Source organism: Colletes latitarsis, chromosome 2 (genome assembly GCF_051014445.1).
Source record: "Colletes latitarsis isolate SP2378_abdomen chromosome 2, iyColLati1, whole genome shotgun sequence".
NCBI lineage: Eukaryota > Metazoa > Arthropoda > Insecta > Hymenoptera > Colletidae > Colletes > Colletes latitarsis.
Window position 1 is genome coordinate 27,127,403 of NC_135135.1, and position 20,663 is coordinate 27,148,065.

The 20,663-nt window shown below is 41.2% G+C and overlaps 1 protein-coding gene, 1 long non-coding RNA gene and 2 other non-coding genes across 4 annotated transcripts; 2 read left to right on the forward strand and 2 right to left on the reverse strand.

Annotated features, from left to right (window-relative positions):
- Positions 1 to 9,690: 9,690 nt before the first annotated feature.
- On the reverse strand, positions 9,691 to 20,545 carry LOC143351594 (uncharacterized). Its single transcript, XR_013081774.1, has 3 exons — positions 20,432 to 20,545; positions 10,064 to 10,339; positions 9,691 to 9,971 (listed from the first exon to the last, which is right to left on the reverse strand). It is a non-coding gene; the product is annotated as an uncharacterized LOC143351594 (long non-coding RNA).
- On the forward strand, positions 14,984 to 18,183 carry LOC143348271 (uncharacterized). The gene is made up of 2 exons (XM_076778307.1): positions 14,984 to 15,648; positions 16,630 to 18,183. The coding sequence occupies exons 1-2, from the start codon at positions 15,232 to 15,234 to the stop codon at positions 17,065 to 17,067; spliced, it is 855 nt and encodes a 284-aa protein (XP_076634422.1). The 5' UTR covers positions 14,984 to 15,231; the 3' UTR covers positions 17,068 to 18,183.
- On the forward strand, positions 19,305 to 19,386 carry Trnas-gcu (transfer RNA serine (anticodon GCU)). The gene has a single exon. It is a non-coding gene; the product is annotated as a tRNA-Ser (tRNA).
- Trnad-guc (transfer RNA aspartic acid (anticodon GUC)) lies at positions 20,143 to 20,214 on the reverse strand. Its single transcript has one exon. It is a non-coding gene; the product is annotated as a tRNA-Asp (tRNA).
- Positions 20,546 to 20,663: the final 118 nt, after the last annotated feature.

The window sequence follows — 20,663 nt, forward strand, 5'->3', positions numbered from 1 at the left end:
TGAGGTTAGGTAACAAAATATTTCATTGTCATCGAAATTGGCGCCGGGGAATTTTGAAATTGTAAGAATCGCAAAAATGATAAAAAGTGGAATATTATTTTATAAAAACAAATGAAAGAGGAAATGGCCGGTGCGCCACGGCTAAATAAAACGGAAAACTGCTACGAACAAACTAATCTCGCTGAACGAGAGCGTTAATCTTCCCATTACACCGGCACTCTACTTTCGTTGCCATGAAATGCATACACACATCGCGTACGCGCGCCGGTCGAAACAGAATGTCTGCTCTCTGACGCAACCGAGCGCCATTGTCTCTTTGCATGCAACTGCAACGTCTGCAAAGCCTTTCGCGAAGCTATCGAGTATAGGGCGTCCGACAATTCGGTCTCGTTCAACGGGATTTTTCCTTCAAACGCTGTTTCAGGATTTCCTCGATAATCACCGGTGTAGTTTGTGCGCTGCTACAGCCAAACGAGCTGCAACGTCTGTCCCTTTGTAATTAACCCTACCGAGTTGTTACGACGAAGACTACGGGGGAGGAGTTCAAATATGGAAACGTTTGCCATATCCTTCGTTGGAGAACCATCTTGGCAGCCATTTCAAAGTTCTATCGCACTTATTTTTCATTTCCTCAACAATTTCAAACTAGGCTACTTATCAACACTAAACTTATACGTTATACAGGGTGTTCGGCCAACCCTGGGAAAAATTTTAATAGGGGATTCTGGGGGCCAAAATAAGACGAAAATCAAGAATACCAATTTCTTGATGGAGGCTTCGTTAAAAAGTTATTAATAAATAAATTAAAAAATTTCAAATCGTTCTGGAAAAATTATTTTCGGCTGCGGGGGTCCATTACAATCATTTTTGGTCATTAGACATACCCTCGAAATCCTACGCACTTTCGAGAAAAAAATTCCTTACCGAAACTCTAATTAGGTGCCTTTTTCGACGGAAAAAAAAAGTTTCAAATCGTTTTGGAAAAATTATTTTCAGTTGCGGGTGTCCATTACAATCATTTTTGGTCATTATACATACCTTCGAAATCCTATCCACTTTCTAGAAAAAAATTCGAGAAGGTCTGAAACTTTTCGACGGAAAAACAAAAATTTCAAATCGTTTTGGAAAAATTATTTTCAGTTGCGGGGGTCAATTACAATCATTTTTGGTCAATAGACATACCCCCGAAATCTTGCGCATTTTCAAGAAAAAAAATTCACTATGGGCGGAAGTTTAAAAGTTAATAACTTTTTAAAGAAGCCTGTATCAACAAGTTGGTATTCTTGATTTTCATCTTATTTTGGCCTCTAAAATCCCCCGTTAAAATTTTTCCTAGAGTTTACCGAACAACCTGTATATGGGTGACGATGAAACAACGAATTCCGTCAAAATGTCGGATATCTGATATTTTCCTTAAAGATTATTGACATCATCATTAATGTAAGAACGATTTAACACGTTCACTGCCAGATCAAACCCGTATAATATTCCGCAAAAGTAAAATTTTGATTTTGGACCATTGTAAGCTACATAACCTAAAATTCGTTTCGCTACTTATTTTTGTAACCTTGATAAAATTCGCAAATTCTATCCAAACTTGAGAATTAATGTTTCTGGTATCATAGTGGTAAATCCTGCCACTCATATATGAGTGACATAGCAGTCAAAGTGTTGATACTACTAGTGGACGAACGATCTAGGAATTCCTTGGTCGATTTCCATCGCGAAGGGGCAGGAAAAACGAAGAGGACGATGTTCTAATAATGCTATGTTCGAATTGTATATCGCGAGGACGGATCGGTTTGAATGGTTTATTATCGGAACGCGACCGATAATGCGGGCGATGCGGATGATGCAACGACTGCGAAGAAAGGGGGCAGGACAGGTCATGGGTCTGCGCGACATCGGGTCGGAAGAGCGTGTAGCGAAGGTATGGCTCGTTGACAAAGAAAGACCGGGAGGAAACAACGCGATAGAGACGCGAAACGTGGACGTGGAAGGGAGAGATAGAGAGGAAAGACAAAGGAGGACGATGCTAATCCTCTTTGTATGGAAAAACCGAGTGGTCTGTTGAGCAGACTACGGAGGCAGACTTTCGAATAAGCTATTCAACCGGTGCAATATACCGTGCAAATATATAGTGCATCCCGTCTAGACGACGCGGCTTTTCTATCCGAACGAAAAGTTACCTCGTTATTTCGTGAATTCCCGTGGAAACGCCCGGGAGAAAAGGAGGGCCGAGACGGTTGTGGCGAGCAGTCCGGGAACCGAGTAAGACTTCTCTAATTTCGCCACCCCGCCTCTTTTTTCGGTTATTAAGAATATCCGTCGATTCCTTTCCTCGTCTAAGAACGCATCGTCTCGCGTCAGGGCGTCAGCGATCGTTCCAACGCCTCGCGGCAGGACTGATCGTCTGCTGTGGAATCGAGGTAAAATGGCGGACGTGACGGCAGAATGAAAATAAAGATGGTTTTATTTTAGCCTGTAGAACGATAAAAAGTGAATACTTCCTTTGTAAAGAGCACAAGGTGTATAGGAAGGTGATCTCTTATTTTTACTTTTACGAATATATTTTATCGTCGATGAGCTAACCGTGCTAGTTGGCGTTTCGCTTTAATCGGCGGTAACTGAATAATCGACGCGTTGAAAAGTATTTCATTCTCCCGTGCGCGGCAGAAAATTTATTGGAAACGATTAAAACGTTGGAGCCGCGGCGAACCGTTCCGATCACGCCCCCCCCCCCCCCTGTTGGCTGACAGTCTGCAACATACCTAATAACCTGGTTTAATTAAATTCAAAACGGTCCGTCGTGTTTCTTCGATGTCCAATAACCGCGACGTACGAGCCGCCGGCGAACAGACCCCGGAGAACTGGCGCAAACTCGATTCGAACGACTTTATCTCGCCGTGTTGCGTACAATGCAGTCCTATAGAACGTCGGTGCACTCTATGGCGTCCGTGCAACGTCGGTAGAATATGCATCGTGACAGATACACGCGGCACATTAGAATAGACCCTTCTGTTCTGTGCACCGATACACGATGTATGGGAATGCTCGACAGTTTACCTTCCTCGATCGATAGACCAATTCGCTCGACGCGATCGAAACTGTCGCAAAATAAGGCTAAATTGATTCTTTAACGCCGTTCACTACCAGACCGAAGCTATACAACTTTTTACAAGACCAAAACTTTGATTGACAATTGTAAACGCAATTTAAAATTTGTCTTACCTTCGTGACCCGTGAAAATTCATTGATCTCATTAAAATTTATTTCCTCGAACGTTTCAACTTGAGAATTAATCGTTTTACACCCATAGTGGAAAGTATTGTCTTCAATTTGATGGTGCACGATCGCGGCATTTAGGTTATGTTTGCAGTTAAGATTCGAAAGTTTCTAGCTTTCTCGGAAATACTAACTACAAATTGAGATTACTGCACATATGGGTTAGGTTGATAACAACACTCACGTTTGATATAAAACGTATAATTGAGAAAAGAACAGAAAATAATACAGCAACTACAGCGCATACAAACCAAGTCCAACCGAAACAGACAGACGCTAGGTGTCGTGACTGTGCACCATCAGAATTGTCACGTATTTCGTATACTGGGTGTTCGACCACCCCTGGGAAAAATTTTAATGGGGGAATCTAGAAGCCAAAATACGACAAAAATCAAGAATACCAATTTCTTGATGGAGGCTTCCTTAAAAAGTTATTAACATTTGAAGTTGCGCCAGTACTGAATTTTTTTCTCGAAAATGCGCAAGATTTCGGGGGTATGTTTATTCACCAATAATGATTGTAATTGACCCCTGCAACCGAAAATAATTTTTCCAAATTGATTTGAAATTTTTTTTTCCCGTCGAAAAATTTCACACCTTCTCGAATTTTTTTCTCGAAAGTGCGTAGGAATTCGAGGGTATGTGTAATGACCAAAGATGACTATAATTGACCCCCGCAACCGAAAATAATTTTTTCAGAATGATTTGAACAATTTTTTTTTCACCGAAAAATTTCACACCTTCTCGAATTTTTTTCTCGAAAGTGGATAGGATTTCCAAGGTATGTGTATTCACCAAAAATGATAGTAATTGACCCCTGCAACCGAAAATAATTTTTCCAGAAAGATTTGAAATTTTTGAATTTAATTGTTAATAACTTTTTAACGAAGCCTCCATCAACAAATTGGTATTCTTGATTTTCGTCTTATTTTGGCCTCTAGAATCCCCCATTAAAATTTTAATGATATTTTAGACAATTAATCGTTACTCTACACTCTTTGAAAAATTGAAAAAATATAGAATAATTTGTACACCCTGTATGAGCGATAGGATTTATCACTAGGATACTGGAAAAATTAATTCTCAAGTGAAGACGTTGAGGGAAATAAATTTGGATAGAATTTGTGAATTTTAACAAGGTTACAAAAATAAGTAGCGAAACAAATTTTAGGTTATGTAGCTTACAATGGTCTAAAATCAAAATTTTACTTTTGCGGAATATTATACGGCTTTGATCTGTCAGTGAACGTGTTAAATCGTTCCTACATTAATAATGGTGTCAATAATTTTTAAGGAAGATATCCGATATCCGACATTTCGATGGAATTGGTTGTTCCATCGTCGAAAGTCGTGACTTCGTGTCATGTTGGAAACAGAGCTTAATAATACCCGCGATCGATGCCATTCATTCGGGACGAACGACGCGTACAATGCGCGAACCACCTGTCCAGGCTGGAATTCTATGGAAATTCTCTGCAACAAACACCGGTTCGTTTCTCGTTACGCCGACGGTTTTGTCCGCTCGATTCTTTTACGAGTCCCCGTACACCAGATAAACGTACTTTTTAAAGGTTAATTACACTGTGTTAATAGGCAAAGGAAAGTGGATGCAAGGAAGAGTTATTTGGAACGGAGCAGTGATTTTTAGATATTTGTTCAGAATTATAGGATATCCGCGGTCCAAACGCAGACTGCACCACGGGGCAAAATAAATTTGACGAGGCCGCCGCAGACGATGGGATTTGCATTCGGAATAACTTGTCGCGCATCCAACCGAGCGATGCGTTTCCTGTAATTGAACGTGAATAAAAAAAAAAAGAACGATGTTTACGATCAGTCTGAAACGGTTCTCTGCGAACGGGTGGCGAACCGCGGCTGGTTCGCGGGCACACGGGAGAGATTTTCTTTGATCACAAAGGAAAATGCAATCCCGGTTCCCCTTTTTTCTCTATCCCGACGTCGTCTCCACTCTCTGTCCTCTATGAAAGAGTTCATCCTCCATAACCCCAGGGCTTTATATTCGATATCGTCTGCGCGGCGTCGCGAAAAACCAGCTGAGCGGATTCTAGCTGCGTTTCGCGGATCGAGGTAAAACCGAAAATCTCGTTTACACGCGGCGACATCGCACTCTGCTTTCTAATCGAATATCCTACAAGAGTTCGAAGAGCCCTTTTCCTCTTTTTTTTTGTGGTAATTTCATTTTGCAAATCGTTCGAACGAGCGGCACTTTTTAACCCAGACCTAACCTAACAAACCCATCCCCGTTTTGCTTTGCGATTCGAGGAGGTCCTTCCCTTCTTTATATACTGAGAAACATGTCTGATGCATGCGAACATATTGTTTTAAGTTCGTCAATATCTTTTCCATATCTTCTTATTTTGTATTTATTTTAATCCTTGCCCTAAGTGTAGTAAAGACTTACGATGATAATGATATTGACTTCCCTACAATTTACATATTTACACTTTGTTATATCGTGAGCTATAATTGTTTCCTTTCCATTATGTACAGTACGCAATTTAATAATATAAAGTCGAAAAAACCTACTCTGAAGGATAGGGATTCGAACCCAGGCGTGCAGAGAGAACATTGGATTAGCAGTCTAACGCCTTAACCACTGAGCCACCTCTCCATTAATTTAAAGAGGATCATCTTTTATTTTATCAATTCGATCAACTTATCGTCCTTCGTTGCACTTTCTTTAACGTTTATTCTTAGATAATAGTACGAATGTTGGTTATTTTCTATTAAAAGTTTTGTGTAAAATTGGTAGTAGAAAAAATCAGAAATATGTATATTGACAATGCAATTACAATCGAATATCTGGATATTAAATTATAAATTAAATTAAATAGGGTAAGAGGAAAGTTTCTAAAATGACTGATAGGAAAAGTAATACGAGTGGACAAGTCAAGCGATCAGCTCCGTGTACGGCTTCTGTGCCACGGCTTTAAACGCGATCAATCGAAGAGATCAAACAAAGAGCAAGTTTAATTTCCATTTGACATTAACGCGGCGATATCTGGAATGTTCTCTTTAAAAAAGTGGCCGTACCAACCGTGGGGAAAGAAGTCGTCGCGTCGTAGATCGAAAGAAACTGGTCTCGCGGTGAAGCTCGACTGACAACGTTTCTCCCCTTTCCTTTCGGGAACCTCTGTAATCTATGGGCATTACTAAAAAGAAATTCGTACGATTTCCAATCAACAGGGATTATTAGACATATAACAGATTTCACGAAAAAGAAAATAATGGCAGATTCAAAAGGATAATGAATACATCGAAACAGTAATAAGTTATGCTTAACAAGGGAGGTCGCCTAAATCTCATAATCCAATTTCGATGAACTTGGTATAATATGAAATATTTTTCAGAGGCTGCTATTCATATTTAGGGGGTGTTTTCTACCCCCAATGCACAACCATCAAGGAGTACATTTACAAAAATTAATTTCTCTTGGAGATAATTGTGGCGTTGCCTCCAGATGTTCACCACCAGAGGGGTCACGCTCTCACAAGCGCTCGAACGACCTCTCGCTTGCTATACAGAGTGTTCGGTCAATCCTGGGAAAAATTTTAATGAGGGATTCTAGAGGCCAAAATAAGACAAAAATCAAGAATACCAATTTGTCGATGAAGGCTTCGTTAAACAGTTATTAACGTTTAAAGTTCCGATCGTACTGAATTTTTTTCTCGAAAATGCGCAGGATTTCGGGGGTATGTCTATTCACCAAAAATGATTGTAATTGACCCCCACAGCTAACAATATTTTTTTCAGAACGATTTGAAATATTTTAATTTCGTCGAAAAATTTCACACCTCAAATTTTTTTCTAGAAAGTGGGTAGGATTTCGGGGGTATGTCTGTTGACCAAAAATGATTGCAATTGACCCCTGCAACTAAAAATAATTTTTCCAAGACGATTTGAAATTTTTGAATTTAATTTTTAATAACTTTTTAACGAAGCCTCCATCAACAGATTGGTATTCTTGATTTTCGTCTTATTTCGGCCTCTAGAATCCCTCATTAAAATTTTTTCCAGGGGTGGCCGAACACCCTGTATAGCTAGAAAGCGTTACTGATGAGTCCACTAGCAGGCCCGGACGAAACGCACCCCCTTTTGCGTCATCCTACAATTCTCACGAGTCCCCACACCGCAGGGAAGCAGCGCCACATAATTCTTAAAACTTTAAACAATTTTCGAGGAATTCGCTACTATGCGTCGCGACGCATACTGGCTGGAGGAACAGAGCGGACGCGCGAAAGCGAACGGACGTTAGCCTGGCGAACGGAGAGAGGCAAGTCTCAACTTCGAGTCAGTAAGAATCTCGCTAGTGTCGGTAGCGGTGCATTCGACACGATTATAATACTTGCACGCGACGACGTCCCGTACAACGAGAATCACTATACCGATAAGACGTTGTAAATTCAAGCGCGTGAAAATTATTTCGACCATTCCGCGTTTCTTACGGGACTTGAAATCCAGCGATCGAAGATTGATTTCGCGCAACTTTCACAGGATCGATAGAACGTTCTACCGCGCGATTTGTGTACACGCGATTCGATCGTCGAAAATAAGAAATCCTTCCGCGTGGTTGCAATGTTACGACCCGTGGTCACGAATGTTTCGTCAGTGATCGTTTTCGAGAGTGAACATACACCAACGAAGAATCGACGCTTTATCGATTTTTTGGAGGATAAGGAGAAATAAGCGATCTTCCGAGTAAGTGTTCGATAAGAGTTATCCAATTTAAATTGATTAAAATATGCTCCTACAGTTGTCAAACTTCTGTTGAAAATTTTAAACAGCATCGCCCCTTTCTCTAAGAGAATCCAATATGGCTGACATTTTTGGATTTAATTTTCGGTACACGGAAATAAAAATATACGATTTTACTACCTGTGCAGCTTATCGTAGACAATTTCAATTTACGATTAAATAAAAAAAAACGTACTTTTTTAGGATTCGGTCCCACCGTGCAATGGTTCGTGTAGCCTCGAATCTCATCCTCTCATTCGTTATATCACCACCTTTCGATCGCGACTCTCGGACGATTTCAATAAGAATGGACCTCGCGCCAACCATAATTAACTTGACCGACCTTACGACAACAGACTTAGCAATCGACACCCGACACGTCCCGCACGATCGATCGAGACAATTATGGTCTCGAAACGACGTGTAATTCCGTAATCGTTCCAGCCCACCAGTGCCTCGCGGAGATGATTGATCAACGCTCATTATTGTTCATTACTATTTGTAAACGATACCTCCACCTTGCCTCTGAACAGCAAGCCTCTATTATCGAATCGAAAATGCCTGACCTAAAATTCTTCGACATGCTCAAGTTTTTAATGGATGGTCGTCTGTTACAAAATGATTCAGACACTAGAAAATCACCATTTGCTATATAGATGTACTCTGATCTTTTTCGTTACCAACTTTACGCCAAAACCATACAGGAGGATGTTAAAAAAATGGCAAATTTGTACCTCGCCAGGCACTTAAAATAACTGTAAGGCATCATTTTACAGATTCTGCAATTCGAATTGTGCTAACTGTTTATAGTAACTGTGATGGGAAAGTCGTGAGAAGTGTGGTTGAAGTTGACGATGCTACGAAAGACGGATCATAACTTTCTGACAAATGACTATACAGGGTGTTCAATCAACCATAGGAAAAATTTTAATGGGGGATTCTAGAGGCCCAAATAAGACGAAAATCAAGAATACCAATTTCTTGATGGAGACTTCGTTAAAAAGTTATTAACATTTAAAGTTTCGTCCGTAATGAATTTTTTTCTCGAAAATGCGCAAGATTTCGGGGGTATGTCTATTCACCAAAAATTATTGTAATTGACCCCCGCAATCAAAAATAATTTTTCCAGAACGATTTGAAATTTTTGAATTTAATTGTTAATAACTTTTTAACGAAGCCTCCATCAACATATTGGTATTCTTGATTTTTGTCTTATTTTGGCCCCCAGAATCCCCTATTAAAATTTTTCCCATGGTTGCATGAAACAATTTCGACGCTATTTTGTAAAGAAAAATCAATATTTATATAATACGCAAGGAAATATTGCCCAGATTGTTGGTTAGTTCCTCATATGTTTCTCAAAATATGTTTAAATGTATATTGTTACATCCTCTTTTCTCCCTTAGATAAAAATGGTAATTACAGAGTAAACTTGATTCATGAACGTTGATTTAATATCTACTTAAACAATATCCCAACTTCGAATTTCAAAATTTATCAAATCGGACTCTCAAAGGTCTAAATATGCGAATCTTTTAAATTTTAATACCTTCGAGCAATTTCGTCGGACGTTATCGAACGATCGTCGAAATTTAATATCAGTTTATAATTTCAACGCGTGGAATTCTCGAATGTTTACCAAGGTTTCCACGCATTTTGTAATTTTCGATACGCCGGGAGTCGCAGTTGGATCAATAATTCGTTGGGTACGCGTTTGCCTTTGCGTTATCGTTTTAATTATTTTGCTGATGGAGAGGGTGACTCTGATTGCCGTCCCAAGCGTCGAGAAGAACATCTGTCGCCGCGGAACTTGGCCGATAACGCGCTCGAGTTTCGCGCTTATCTGCGAAATTTATCGCCAGATAACGAGTCGAGAAATTGGAGAGTGTGCCTCGAAACTAGCAGTGGCACGCGGCACCGTCGAAAATCGCCTGGGTGGGCACGAAATTCCAGTTCAACCCTTCGTTGCTCCTAGAATTTTACTATAGAAACTATATAAATACAAATATTTGCAAACGCTTACGGTGTAAATTTCGTTCGTGGCGCGTCTCGTTGCTCCGAGCCCCATCCCCACCGCTGGCCTCTGCGCGAGCTGGCCACTCCCTCGAGGGATCTTTTCTAGCTCGTCGAACTATACACGCGGCACTTCAAACATAATCGCTCGGACTACGGTTACAAGAAGGCTTAACCGACGATCGTGTCACGATCGATACAGATTAAGTGTCGAGCCAGTGAGCTGTAATTTATACAATGGACCCCCTAAGCGTAGTTCTAGACCGGGATATCCCAAACTGTGTTCCTGAAACGTGACAAATCGTAAACAAAACAATTAAATTTTTGTTACGTAATTACGAAATCTGAGGTCTGAACGAGTTTGTCTCTGTATCGCGTCGAATTATCAATGGTTCAATCTACGGATTCGAGTAAGTCGAAACCACGAAATTCAAGGGTTTACACCGTATTCTGTTTGGACAGAGAATTGTTGCATGAAAAAAAAATCTGGGGACATTTCAGACACCTTGAGAGTACAGGTAGGTGCTGCAGGCCAAGCACGATCTCTCGCGTCCCGACAATTTCTACGCGTCCTTTCGCAAATCCCAACGCGCTCGTGTTTCTGCTGTATCGCGACCAGTTACGTAACCACGTTCTTTCGCTAGCGATTTGCCCTCTTTTCTACGCCACGCGCCTACCTATGGGATTTCAAGCGCTTCGAATCGGCTGGAATGTTGGATATTATATGGAAATCTAGTTTATCGACTGATTATTACCCAAATCGCGACATCTCACATCGGAATGTATGTATGTTTTTTTTCTTTGCATTGCGATGAGCCATGCACTACACGTGTGTAAAGACTGCCATTTATATTCGAAATATAGACAATTATTTGTAAATAATCCAACACTATAAACACGTGCGATTATTTCGAACCGTATTCGGAGATATCTTTCGAAGGAAACAATTGCAGAAGGTTCGTCGAGAACGAGAACGTTAACTCGTGAAAGCAGGAACGTTTCGCGGCGATTAATGCCCCGCGGTTTGAAGACGTCGAAAGAACCACCGTAATTAACCTAACCTGTGAGTGACACTCGCAGCTGCGCTAGTTTTTAACAAAGCCAAGGCCGAAAGCACTCGTCCCGCGACGACGTTCCCAAGCTTTCTTGACCCCGAGGATTGTTTGCCCAATCCCAGCAAGAACGGCGCTTTATTCTTTCCGCTTCGAAACGGGGTCGACATCGCCTCGTTCGTCGCCATTTTACTTTGTGTCGCGAACAGAGGCATAAACGATTTCCACGATATAGAAACGACTGAGGAGTTTATCGTCGTAATATATCTGCTTTAAACCTTTAATCTACGGTCGATTTTTACGCAAGCACAAGTCGTCGTGCGCGGGAAACGTTTTCACGCCTTGAGCAACGCACTCGTTGAACGCTCATACGCGTTTAATGCACACGATCGACTGTGTTTAGGTCTGGGTCTGCTATTGACTCGTAAGTCATCCTAGCAGACACTGCTTTAGACGCCGGGATATTGGGTAGTCTACTTTAACGGGAGATTCTCGAGGCCAAAATTAGACGAAAATCAATGATACTAATTTGTTGGTTGAGGCTTCGTTACAGGAACATTTCCGGCCACACAATATATTTTCGGTAAAGAATTTTTTTCTCGAAAGTGTGTAGGATTTCGAGAGTATGTATACTGACCAAAAATGATTGTAATCGACCCCTGCAGCCAAAAATAATTTTTTTAGAACGATTTGAAATTTTTTAATTTTGTTGAAAAATTTGTCCACCTATTCGAATTTTTTTCTCGAAAATGCGAAGTATTCCGAGGGTATGTCTATTGACCAAAAATGCTTGTAATTGACCCCTATAACCAAAAATAATTTTTCCAGAATGATTCGAAAATTTTTAATAACTTTTTAACAAAGCCCCAATCAACAAATTGATATTCTTGATTTTCGTCTTATTTTGGCCCCTAGAATCTCCTATTAAAATTTTTCCCAGGAGTGGTCGATCACCCTGCATTCTAATGGAAGGTCGGTCGAGTACTTGCGAGAGGAACAGTACCTCTGGTGGCGAGTACTGAAAGCAATGGACCCCACTGCACTTTTCGTAGTCAAAGGATTTTCTCTCGGTGGTTTTTTACCTTCGCGTATGAATGGATTCGACTCGTGTCGCTTAATCGAGGGAGATATCCATCGTTATATCGAGGGATTATTGTTTGTTTCGTACCTTTTTTTGGAGAAACGTATCCGGAGACCGAAAGTATTCAGGGTTTCACGAAGAAGCAAATTTATGCTCGTGGAATTCAAGAAACGCTGATTCGCCCGTGCTCCGGAATCTTCCGCCGAATCACTTCTTCGGCGGTGAGCGCGGGTACGATTTATGGTCGATTCCCACCAGCTCGAGGGACGCTCGTGCTCGAGCTGCGCTTATGCCAAATTCAAGACCCCCCCAAACGACTCCCGTGCTGGGAATCTTGGCATTTAAAATAATCTTGCAATATTTCCTGTCGTGCGTGAGCATTGCTTGAACATCAGGTCTCTCAAAATTTTGTTCACTGGGTCTATTACTTATCTCATGATTGTTAACGCAAATTATATTTATTATATTAGAAAATTTGTATTCTAATTAATATAGAACAATTTTGTTCAACGAGCATGCGTTTTAGTTTTTCAGTTTTCAATGTTCAAGTTAAGTCCAGGCGGTGAAACAAAAATGGCGGCCGTACAAGTGGCTGAGGACTTACTTTCGCTCGTAGGTCGAGGCGAGCACGTGCGTGCATAAAACCAAACGTCATGTCGCGCTTTCGAGGAGCAAGTTTTTACAAGAGGTGCTGGTAGGCGCCACGCAGAAACTCGCTGGCGCCAGTACCAACATTTTTCTCGATAAGGTCAGCGTCGCTTAAACCCTCCCCACCCGTCCCCCTGGTCACCGTTATCCAGCGATCTTTTCGCATCAAATTTACCGCCACGGCGATTCTTTCGGAATACATTTCGCGCGCGCGACTGCGTTCGTTCTAATCCTTCCCCTCCTCTGTCAACGCCGAGAATCTAAAACGCATGATTTTCCTACAGAAAATACTTATTCACCTTTCTCTCGTGAAATTCAATTCGTTCGAATAGCACTTTTTAATGTCGTAATCACATTAACAACTTTGAAGTGAAACTTCTCAACGACAATTTTTACAAAATTGTCAAAAATTTTGACCGGTTCCTTGTATGACAAAAACGTTCAATTTACGAATCATTAATGTTATAATCACAGTAACAACTTTAAAGTGAAACTTCTCAACGACAATTTTTACAAAATTGTCAAAAATTTTGACCGGTTCCTTATATGACAAAAATGTTCAATTTACGAATCATTAATGTTATAATCACAGTAACAACTTTAAAGTGAAACTTCTCAACGACAATTTTTACAAAATTGTCAAAAATTTTGACCGGTTCCTTGTATGAGAAAAATGTTCAATTTACGAATCATTACTGTGCAGTATCGTTTAAAATAATCCTAACGGCGACGAATATTTCGTATCCTTATGCAACGATGCAACGATGCAACGTTCGACGCAACGTGTTTGCGACAGACGTTTCGCGGCGGGAAAGACGAAATTGTTGAAAGAGGGCATCGAAGCGAGACGCGTACGGATCGAAAGAGATCAGGGTCGGTGTGGATTCGTCGGGAAACGGTCCTTGAGCGTAATCCGGATTTTTGGGTGACTTCGCTGGCCAGGGGGCAGGGTCGACGCGATATCGCGATATCGTTGTAAACGGATTCGTAGCTAGTACCATATAAGGTCGCGCGAACGCCCGCTATCTACGAGTCGATCGAGTCTGAGGCGTCTCGGTTCTTGGTTAATCTCGCGAAACCGGACGCCCCGTACAAAAATTTCGTAACCCCGTCGCTTCTGAAGACGCTTCTAAGAAAACGTGACTTCATTAGGACTAGATCGAAACTGGGGCTTGGACTATAGTTCCTCGAGTGTCTTAAACGCTAGATCTACCAAAGGGATGAAAATGGCTTGTATCACCATTTTGAATAACGATTATCCAACCTTGAAACTTGTCGTCGTATCGAAGTACATAAACGATGAATTTTGTAAAGCCATTTTAGGTACGTCAAAATGTTTATATCAGATTCGTAATGAAGAAGTACAAGAATATATTAGCATGGAGATTGATACGAGTTTAACAGTTCCAAAAACGTTCCGCGCCAATTTTCATGCAAATCTGAGAACTTCTAATTTGAGCCAGCTTTCGTGGGATTCCGTTTGACCGCAAACTTTGGGAGACGTGGTTCCGACACGAGGAGTCACGAATTAAGCCGTGCAACGCACGGAACGAGTGCTGTACACCGAGTCGTGGCGGTGCATAAAGTGTCGCACTCGACGAACCCGTGAAACGTGTTTGCGTGGTCACGTTGGCAACGACAACCAGGAAATAAACATCTCTTGGACGGGTGCTGAACACGGAGACGCGACGCGTTTGCGCAAACCTGCTACCACGGAACCAAATACGAAACGTATCATTCTTTTCGTTCCTGTCCGAGTGTCTGGACAAAGAAATTCTCGTCGACGTTAAACAATTATACACGTACGAGAATATTTCTCGTAACGTTAAGAATCTAACATAGAATACCATAATGATTATATGGGTAGAGGTTTGAGGTTAATTATTAATTATACGACACAGTCTAGACCCAAGTAGTTGGCCGAAGAAATGGGATACGTACTATTTCAGGTATTGGAAGCGATGTGGGGCCCTAAGCGGAAGGTTCGCCATAAAGCCGCCCCTGAACCGTCGCGAAAGAGCGACACGAGATCCGTATGACGTGGTCGGTGGCTGCGCAAGCACGAGCAAACCTCGTCCGCGGCGTACGAGATCTGGCAACATGGTTTGAGCAAACGCGTCGCTACCCACTTGCAGAGGTACGCGTGTACGCGACCGGTGTCTGGCGACCGACGACGATCGCCGTCCGAGAAGCGTCTCCGTGTACTCGTGGCTCCTCAGTCGTTCGTCGAGCGTGGTCATTCACGCTCCGCCATATTCGTATCCCGGTTACGTCGTTCCAACGCCCGTGAATCGAGAACCTTCGAACGCGAACCAACGTGCGCAAACGATCGACGCGACTCCGACGACTCTGGCGTGCGGCAACGTTTCGTTCGGCGGACCCCGGCCACTGGTTACCATGATGTCGAATCCGGACCTGATCGGCTACACGCACGACTTCCTCACGGAGTTTATACACATGTACCGAAGCTACCCCTGCTTGTGGCAGGTCAGGTACAGAGGATACAAGGACAGGCTGCTGAGGAACCGCGCGTACGACGCCCTGGTACAAAAATTGAGGGAGGTCAATCCGTTGGCCGACAGGGAGACCGTCATACGAAAGATCAACACCCTCAGAACGGCGTTTCGAAGAGAGTACAAGAAGGTCCGAAGCTCCCAGAGGATGGTTAAGAATCCTCGTCAACGGTACAGGTCTTCGTTATGGTACTATGATATTCTAAAGTTCGTGGCCGAACAAAACGAGGGAACTGGCCTGGACGATGATGACAATTTTAAGAATACCGCGTTACCCACGGATAACTATCACGAGGAAATGGTACGATTCTGAATGATTCTTTAGCTATCCGGGGACAACGCGGCCAAACGCACGCAAACCGACCGTAGAATTACGTTTCCAGACGGTCCCTGGGAGACTGGAGCGCGCGCGACATCGGAGCACCGGTGCTCGGTTGGCCAAACGTCGCCGTAATGTCGCGCGTTGCATGCACGGACGAAACAGTCGACGCTTACGCGTCTCTCGCCAACAATATATCTCCGATATGGCCGAGCCCCTTTTCGTCTCTTCCGTTCGCTCTTTCTCCCACCGTGTGTATACTCTCTTCTTCCCCCGCAAACCCCCTCTTTGGCATTGCTCGTGCTATCTCTCTTTCACTCGACGGACCTTTATCGATCCGAAACCTCGTCGGGTCTACGCCACGCAGGAAATTACATGTAAATCGGAAACAAAGCCGAAATGCTTGCTCGCGGCGACGACTTGCTCTCTCCGCGAATATTTATGCGCGCGCGAGCCACGCTTGAAAGTCGGTCTTAATGTTTTATTCCGACCAGCGCGAGACGAGACGCGGGCTGGATGAAACGGGACGCAATATGGTGGGACGAGCGATAGGGGCTGCGTTCGCTCAGCCGTGGAACGCCGCGCACGGTGTGCCAGGGATGTTCGATTTCGAATCGATTTTTTTCAATAGATCTTTCTTTTTTTTTTAGATCGATTGAAAATCGCTTGCTTTCGTACACGTTGATAACAAGAACGAGAATTATGACATTGGACGTAGTCATGAAAAATCAACAGTTACTCCTGAAACGTTTGCGACCGTATGTCGGATCTCGTGAGTTCCGAGGCGCTTGGCCTGTAATCTGATCCCTCTCGGTATAACTAGCATGTTCAAAGAACCAGTGCTCCGAAGACTTGACCCAAATGTAGTAATTTTTTTTTCTTGGATCTTCCTTACCGACGGTCAAGACACTCGAACGTTTCGAAAGAATTCCCAGTAAACGGCTGTCAATTATGTTTTTTTAGTTCGTACAAGCCAACGTAGACAAGATCGAACCGCCGTCGCCGGTACCGACACCCGAGATCTCCCCGGACCAGTCGTTCAACCCCGTGATCCTGGAAACCGAGGGATCGTACGCGAGACGAATTTCGTCGTCGACGTCGGCCGCCGATAATCTGAAAAGAAGACACCCACAAGAGGGCTTCCAGGAACGGCAAACGAAGGAATCGGTTCGCGACGTTCCTTCCAGACAATTTGCCACCTGCGTGCCCGACGACGAGTACGAGACGTTCGGCCGTTACGTGGCCAATAAACTGAGGAAGTCGATGCCCCGACAGAGCATCATCGCCGAGAAAGTGATCTCCGATGTTCTCCTGAGAGCCAACCTCGGCACCTTGGACGAAACTACCTCTCTCACGGAGAAAGTACCGTCCCGTTGTTTCTTAGTAATGGGAGATCGTTGAATCATTCCCTTCGACCGATCGTTTCGAAGAAATCGATCTCCACGAACCATTTAACTCCGTTCCTTTCTTTTTAACTTTCGTAAAACCACGCTGTACGTATGTATATACAGGGTGTTTGGCCACCCCCGGAAAAAATTTTAATGGGGGATTCTAGAGGCTAAAATAAGACGAAAATCAAGAATACTAATTTGTTAATTGAGGCTTCATTAAAAAGTTATTAACGTTTAAAGTTTCACCAGTTCCAAATTTTTTTCTCGAAAATGCACAGGATTTCGGGGGTATGTCTATTCACCAAAAATGATTGTAATTGACCCCCACAGCTAACAATATTTTTTTCAGAACGATTTGAAATATTTTAATTTCGTCGAAAAATTTCACACCTTCTCGAATTTTTTTCTAGAAGTGGGTAGAATTTCGAGGGTATGTCTATTCACCAAAAATGATTGTAATTGACCCCCGCAACCGAAAATAATTTTTCCAGAACGATTTGAAATTTTTGAATTTAATTATTAATAACTTTTTAACGAAGCCTCAACGAAAAATTGGTATCCTTGATTTTCGTCTTATTTTGGCCTCTAGAACCCCCCTATTAAAATTTTTCCCAGGGTTGGCCTATATGTTTACCGTAACTTTGTTGCGCTAGGTCAGGGGCGTACAACTCGAACACGTCGCGATGGACAGCATTTCGTTCGAGTATTAAGAGTTGAATTTTTATTCGTTATTAAATATGTAAATTAAATTCGTTCCGTGGCGACTGGCTGTTGATAGAGGTGATAACAGGAAGAAAGAAAAGGAAAGGAATCTGCTAGTATAAGTCGTGTATCTTTTATCCGGGTCGTAATTTTTTAAATCTTTATCTTCGTAATCGAATATTTGTAAATGTTGGATATTTGTATAAAATACTCTTGTTTATTTATAGCGGTAATCGAATACTTGTAAATGTTGGAAATTTGTATAAAATACTCTTGTTTATTTATTTATCGCCGAAGAATAAATACTTGCTAAGTAAGAAATTGTTTGGTCTTCGCAATCAGATCCTAATCGTATGCAAAATTGCCGAATTTCGTGTTTCATTGTCTCCCGAACCACTGAAATAAATTGCACCCACGTTTTTCTTTTTTTTTTTTATAATCCTTTTACACACGATGCTTAGTAAATCGTTCGAAAAGTGAAAAGTGTACTTAAGAAATTCTATGGCTAGAAAACCAAAGAAAAATTTTCTGAAGTATGGCGGACAGGTCGCATTGCAGACGAATAGGAATTGGCGACTAGCCAATGGAGACTAGTTTTCGACCGCGTATGTGGGAAAATAATGGACGACGAAACGTATTTTTTTCGAATACGGTTGCAGCTAGTCCCAGTGGTTGTCAACCATGAATATAAAAGCTACTACCTGCATAAATTGCAAACTTTTGAGTAGGTGAGCCTAAATATGTAAACGACAAGTGAGAAAAATAACAGAAATAAAAAAAATTTTCTTTCAATAAAAGAAATGCACTTTTGTACGATAACAGACATGCTACCATGAAGATCCAAGGATATTCAATTTGCACGAGTTAGAAATGGCTGAAATAAAAGGATTGCTCGTATCGTTATCTTCAACCATAATCACAGGGGAAGGTTCGTTTCGACACAAGACTTGCCCAAAAGTTGCAATTTTATTTCCGTTGTTCTACCACCCCGCAATCGTGCATACAGATTACGTGTAACGAGTTTCGTTGCTCGACTCCCGATTTATATCGCTCGAAACTTTCCTAATAAAAGTTTCAGTCTAATCAAACGGCCGGTTATCTAGCCAAAACGAGTTATTACGGAATACATTAACCGGTCGTTCCTTTCAATTTTTTTAAAACTTCCTTAAAAAGTTTCGCCCCTTTTCGTTCTTTATGGCGAAGGAGACGAGGGCGAAATTCTTATCTACGTAAAAATTTCGAGGAACAAATAAAGGACGAACAACCGTGTATTCGATATTTGTTAAATGAAAATTTCAATTAATTAATAATTAATAATAATGAAATTAATTTCGATAATCTATTGTATGTATAAAATTTTGTCCGTGTCCTAAACAGTATTGCTCAACAGAGAATGAGGTTTACGAGCTATCAACTTCATTTTTGAGGTTAAAGGTTGTTTTATCCAGCGGGAAAAGGAAGTAAGAATAGTTTAATGACTGGTGATCGAACTGAGAAATTTGGAACGCAATATGTTCCGTATATTGGAGTCAAAATTCACGCGAAGACGAGGTGGCCGAGTGGTTAAGGCGTTGGACTGCTAATCCAATGTGCTCTGCACGCGTGGGTTCGAATCCCATCCTCGTCGACTTAACTTTTTTTTCTTTTTATACTTCACAAAACTCAATTACTTAGTCAAAACTTTTAATATCAATTATACAAAAAAGAAATAACAATAATTTATTTATATGTCATCGAATTTGATCATTTAGACAAAAAAAAGAACACAAAGATACATATTCTAATAAGAAATACAAATTGTTGTGTTATTTCAACAGTCTAATATTATGAAACTATATTATAATTGCTAGACGTGTTTCTGGAAGAAACATTTATCGAATGCAATGCAAACAAGGAGTTAAAATGTTCTCTACAGAATATAGGTTAGATTGCTTGTGAAATTTTTAACAAAAATATGGAAAGGTCATATAGTATGAAAAATCTACCTTCTCATTTAACACAAACACTCATATAACAAATTTAGATATTGCATTTCTTTAGATTTGGTAAAATAAATGTATTAAAGCCCATTAAATGTATAAAAGAACAAAAGTTATGAAAGAGGTCCTTAAATGTACAAAAGGAAAAGGTTATCTCATTTAATATTATAGGTTGAAAACTCTACTTGATATCAGATGTACGTATGTACATAAGAAGAATAATTAATTAAAAAAAAGAACAACTTTATGTTCTATACTCAATACTACTATAACAGTATGTGATATACTTAAAAATACTCAATGGTTATAATGGAGTATACTAAAGAATGGTGGTCAGTGTGGGAGCGAAGAAAAAGGAAAAAAATTATAATAATAATTTAAAAATTAATAAAAATAATTTCCTTCTCCCCGACGGGGAATCGAACCCCGGTCTTCCGCGTGACAGGCGGAGATACTGACCACTATACTATCGAGGATTTCTTGTAAATGTAGTATAAATAAATCGTCCATTAGTTACTAACTTTAGTCAACGTATTTACTATCCTTTTTCCCTGGAATATTTTTCCCAACCCGTGCCCCTTTTCAACTACGCACTTTCGTATTCACTTATTACTTATTATCGTAAAACAAGAAGAAAACAAATGAGAATGAAACTATGATCGTTAAATACGAATTAATAATTTTGGAACTCACCGTTCAATGGAGACCACACAGTCCGTTTTTCACTTTACGACCCGACCTGGAAATGCTGTTGAAAGACGTCCTACGCCGAAGGTTCGAAGGGCAATAGGGACACTGACCACCGAGCAACATCTGGAAGCACTTTAACATAATACACGTTGCACTTAATGGCATTTCACGTTACACGGTAAAGAATTCGTGAGATAAATTTGAAGGTTAAGTCAAACAGCCACACTCGTGGATG

Coding starts and splice junctions, on each gene's coding strand:
- LOC143348271 (XM_076778307.1), top strand. CDS start 15,232: ATGATGTCGAATCCGGACCTGATCGGCTACACGCACGACTTCCTCACG. Junction 15,649..16,629: donor ATAACTATCACGAGGAAATG/GTACGATTCTGA, acceptor ATGTTTTTTTAG/TTCGTACAAGCCAACGTAGA.